Consider the following 5346-nt stretch of genomic DNA (forward strand, 5'->3'; position numbering starts at 1 on the left):
TGCCACTTCCATATTTAACCAAGCTTGTAGCAGCTGCCAGCAAAGGGGTAAATTGTGACTACTGATAAGTTCTAGTAAATAAATATACAATGACAACATAATCGACTGGTCACCTCTTCTCTCTAAACGTACTATTGAGAACTAACTACAAAGGTAACCTAGCCTCAAATTTCACATAAAATTAAATACTGCAATTTTCTTGATGTTGTATTTCTTAGGATATATGTAGCACTGCTTTTTAAAAAAGTTACTTCTAACTACTAAATTAAGGCAGTATTTAACCATTCTGTGAGAATTTCCTAAACAGAATGTCAACTTTACCAGTCAGCTCTGAAGAAGCAATGAAACCATTTCCAGAGGGGAAGGCAACATCAGTTTTAAGAACATTGCAGTGCAGTTTTTGGTACTTCAAGGTACTACATGGAGTGTGGCAGGTTGGTATTTATATTATTAAAGCAAATCAACTCTCATTACTTAAGCACAAGAGATAGGGAAGGTAGTAATTGTAAAAGATTTTACTAACTGAGAAAAGATCAACTGTATGAGCAAGAAAAACTTTCAAACTTACAACTTGGCAGTATTTTTCAAATACAAAGTATTAAGTGGAATTTTATAAGGAGGGGGAGCAAAAAGGCTTTTGATTTCAACAGATTGGCAATGTAATTCTCAAATATATTGTGTGAATTAATAGTAACAAATGGGGCTCCCATTTTTGCTTTTGTCAGAGCCCTCCCAAGGCCAGAGGAACAGAGCCAGACTGTATGTGTACTACGCTCCCAGAAAAAACAATCCATAAGCAACCACTGCTGCTAAGTATTAAGCAGAATTTTTACACTAGAAGTTATTCAGGCTCTTTCAATCCATCAGACTTTGTTTTTTAAACAAAACTCAGTTTACATGGATACAATAAATAGTTTATTAACGGAATGTATGCGAGTTTCTCTCTTCCATCCTTCCTCTTACTCTCAGCACCTTATACACAGATGTCAAAGCAGCTTCCAATCCAAGCCAAGGACAAAAGTTAATTTCAAGGCAAAACGAAGAGAGGTTGATAGTTAAGACTGGCACCTCTGAGTGCCTAGTTCCTCAAGCGCTTCTCTGGTTCCCCAAACCTACAGGCAAATTGTGTTTCTTCTTTCCACACCTTGATCTACCTGCTTCTTCCCAACTCGTTCTCATTTGAGCTCTTCTTATGCAGGTCGCACACTCCACGAGGACAGTATAAAGTCATGCCTGCTTTAACGCTCCTTCAGCTATTGCAATATCCCTTCATTATTTTATTTAAAAGCCCTACCGTTATTATTCCATCTCTTTCTGATCTTTTGTAATAGTTCAGTTTAGCTTTGGAATTTTACAAAAATGGAAAGAGTCTTTTTTTCAAAATATAGAGCACCGTAGCCAGGAATAAGGCAAGGGCGAGAAAGATTAGCAGCTTGTCCGTCAGTTCCCTGCGATTGTACTTTGTTATTAGCTTTCGCCCCAGCTGAATTGTCCCAGACATGGACTTAAATTCTTCATTTGCTTCCAGGATGGTTCGTGAAGAATTGGCTGAAATTAAGGGAAAAAAAATAATTCAGCTGGTTGCGCTTCAAGAATACATGACAAAGGATATAAGCATGCAATGTTTGGCAATACAGATAGTGCCTGTGAGATCCTCCTGGGTCAGACTGACTTATGGGAGAGACAAATGCAGACTGTGTTCTTGCAGAAGCTTTCACAACTCAGTAGTCCTGATGTGCTAAGGAAAAATGCAAAGCAAAATAAGAGTACTGAATGGCTTAAAGGCCCTATGTCCTGTTCCTGAATTTTTAATTTTTAGGTTACCAGATCAAATCTAGTTCACATTTTTTAAGAACAAAGTCAGTGCTACCCGAGAGCTCGCTGGAAGCAGAGTGAAATAAGAATGGTGCTAGAACCACCAAGTTAAGACAGAGAAATCGCCATCACTATCAGCTTCAGTTCTAGCAGCAGCAGGACAGGTCAATATTTGAACATATTAATTGCACAACTGACACTGTTCCCCTAAGCCAGAGCAGTAAATCAGTGTGATTCAGATGGGGTTGCAGAAAGTGAAAAAGCAGCATGCAGCAGTAAGAGATCCTTAATTATTCAGCTCAAACAATTTAAACAGTTTTTAATAGTTATTTTTGACAAACATAATTATTTTTGGCTTTTTTTTCCTAATAAAAAAGAGAAAATCAACTAGAGAAAAAGTGTGTTGATGGGTCTCAACCGAAGACAGAATTTGAAAATATGCCAAAACAGCAAGATGGAACATCAGTCCCTTTCAACTTCTCTTCCCCTGTGAGAAAACAAACAAGCAAAAAACCACCCCAAACTCCTTAGCCTTCCTGCTTTCAAATTACTAAATGAAAGCAAAAACCCAGGAGTCCCCTTTTTCTTATATTACAGAATGCATACCCTGTACGACAGTGAATGCTGGTGTATCACTCTATACTGCACTGATTAATTAAAGGTAGGTCAAACTCCAAGCATGTTGTCTGGTTCACAAAAACAAGCATAGTAGAAATACGTCTGTAATATTTTGCAAGCCATTATATCCCATCTTAAAGAGGCATTTTGATCCAAGTGAAAATAGAAAACTTGTTTCCCATCGTTAATGACAAAGCAGAGCTTTCCTGCCTCACAGACGCATATATTCACTGCATACTAGGAAAGGACTTGCTCAGAAAAAAGGAAATTCTAACTACTGATTCAGAATTTGCAGCTGGGTTTTGTAAATGACCTTTGATAGTTTTTCCCTTGATGAACTCCAAGTGCTGTTCAGTCAGAAACAGGGTGAAAAAGTGTCTGCCAAACTGTCTTTTTAATGGGAGAAGAAACATGCTACTTTTCCGTGAACAAACTGTGCCCAGCTGCCATTCTCAGATGGCGGCAGAAAACAAGGAGGGCAAAAGTTGTGTTATTTATCCTCGTATTTAAACTGTTCTCTCTTCTGCCCAAAAGCGCAGCTAGTAAGAGGCCCAGGCAACACAGATCCAACTTCTAAATGCTTCATGAATCACCAGTTCTGACAGGTCACTTGATTTATTGTCTTAGGAGTCTAAGCCAAAGAACTGGGTGAAATCTTGGTTTCACAGTCCCTGATGCACTGCTGACAGAGCAAGTGACCTCGGGTTCAAGTCACTTGATCTCCTCGTCTCTTAGTCCTCCCAGCTGGAGACTGGGTGAAAACAGTCTTCCAGCCATACTAAGTTTCCTCTGTGTATGGACTTGTACCTACGCTTTGATTTTCTCTGCTATTACCAAATGCACGCCAGGCCAGTAGCACAGAGTAACACCAAAAACGCTCTTAGCACAACTGCTTTTACAATTGCTTTTACAATTGCTTTTATGTGAAACTAAAGCAAAACCTCCTCATCCTGCCCCCTCTTCTTGCCCTCTTTTCCTTTTCATAATCACGAAGCAGAAACTCCAGCAAACAGCTCCACGCAACGTACATTATTATTTTCTGGTTATGTTCAACTCTTAGAGGAGTTCTGCTGGACAGTCCTTTAATTATCATCATAGTACGTTCTCCTACAGCAAAGCAGGTTACCACTCTGCTCCACACCATGTCAGTTTGTCTCTCCCCATCCTAATAGAACTGGAGAAAGGTGCTTCAATCATCCAATCCATACCCAAACACCCAAATACCATCTGTACCTAGGGTTTGCACGGTCTCCTCACTCTGCTGGACTTGCTGTGACATCATCCTGCTAATGCCCATCAGACTCTCCGTGATGTTACTTGCACTCTCTGCCAGACTTTCCTTTGTAGTCTTCCTGAAAAAGAAAGGGAAAAAGTAAAGCAGGAAGGGAAAAAGTAAAGCAGGTACTGCAGGAAAAATGCTGCTGCCAGGGAGCTTAGAACAGAGCTTGGCACCAAACACCTCTGCTAATGTACAAAAGACCAATTAGTTTTTACTGTATGAGAAATTCAGATTATCTTCACTAAACAATAAAAAAACAAAAAAAAAAATCACAAAATACTAAAGTCATGAGCCAAAACAACTGCTAGTGGTTCAGAATCTCATGGGGGCCCATATTTCACCACTTATGACCATACAACTTCATGAGCTGGTATGGAAGCACTGATACAAACTACCACTTTATTATCCTGGGCATCCCATTTGTTGCTTCATGATACTAAATACACCAAGTTTTCAATACAGAAATTATAAAAGCTTACATCCAGTTTCGCACAGGAAAACAGCTTGCATAATGATCCATTACTTCTTTATAATCCTGACTGGAACTAATGTAAAAGACGGTCAGAAAAACTATGAAGGCTAACTTATCCCCTTTTCTGCTTAGACATGCCAAGATAACCTGAGATTATCACAATCCTTAACAGTTTAAATCTCCACAAAAGGTAAATGCACTCATAAAAGAAAAGCTATGTTCCAGATACAATTAAGACTTAAAAACATTATGTCACTTCCATTCAGAACTAGTGGATATAGAATACACTATTTAAATCTCAGCTCATACAGTGGGACAGTCTAATACCTTTGTCTTAAGGAGTCTCTTCCCTGCAGCAGTTGATCTTTCTCAGAGTTGTCGATAGCAATTTTGCAAGCTAGATTTGCCTTTCTCCAAGCTGCCTGATTGCTGAAATCACAAGAGTACAACGTTGTGACATGATGGTAACACCTTGCAAGTGAAAACAATTTTCACAAAGCAATCACCACTGTAACTGAGCACCCCAGATACCTGCATGGACTTTCTCTATATATTGCACCACAAAATAACAATATACTGTCCTGTCATTTCTTCTCCTACGTGTACCGTTTATGAAGCAAGGGAAGAAGAAAACTGTGCCAGCTGTCAACCGACAGACTCTCAAGCCACCTACTTACATGCTCAACTGCTCAAAGGGACAGACCATGGTTAGGGAGAGGAGACAGGAGAGAGGAAAGGAGAAGGGAGTCCTACCCTTTCCATCCCTGATCCTCTCTTGGTTTTGGGCAAAACAGCATCATGTCAGCGACCGTATTTGCAAAACAGGATCCGAAAGAGGCTGTACAGAAGTCAGATTATCTCTAGTTACAGGGGACCTGTAAACAGCACCAGCTGCCCGACCCACCTGAGCATTTGTTTCTTATGGTTTTCCACTTCCCGCAGCAAGGCTTGTTTCTCCGACTCTTTATCTTGCTCCTTCGCCATCTGTTCGAGCTCCTTGGCAGAAAGCAGAAACACGAAAATCTGATCAACAACTGCTGCCACCTGCAACTCGCACCCCCCACCCCCGGTAGGGAGTGAATTAACAGCAGATTGATCCGATAAACTACCACCCCTCGGCCGGGGCTCCCCACCACCCCCACCTCACGCCAGCCGCCCCCAG

At 40.5% G+C, this 5346-nt stretch overlaps 1 protein-coding gene across 1 annotated transcript; it reads right to left on the reverse strand.

Annotated features, from left to right (window-relative positions):
• Positions 1 to 1157: 1157 nt before the first annotated feature.
• On the reverse strand, positions 1158 to 5180 carry BNIP1 (BCL2/adenovirus E1B 19kDa interacting protein 1; the record flags this gene model as incomplete). Its single annotated transcript, XM_009585035.1, has 4 exons — positions 1158 to 1548; positions 3667 to 3785; positions 4512 to 4613; positions 5089 to 5180. Coding segments are annotated over 4 exons (510 nt in total), but the record flags the coding sequence as incomplete, so codon positions are not given.
• Positions 5181 to 5346: the final 166 nt, after the last annotated feature.

The sequence above is a fragment of the Fulmarus glacialis genome, unplaced genomic scaffold (genome assembly GCF_000690835.1).
Source record: "Fulmarus glacialis isolate BGI_N327 unplaced genomic scaffold, ASM69083v1 scaffold14339, whole genome shotgun sequence".
Lineage (NCBI taxonomy): Eukaryota > Metazoa > Chordata > Aves > Procellariiformes > Procellariidae > Fulmarus > Fulmarus glacialis.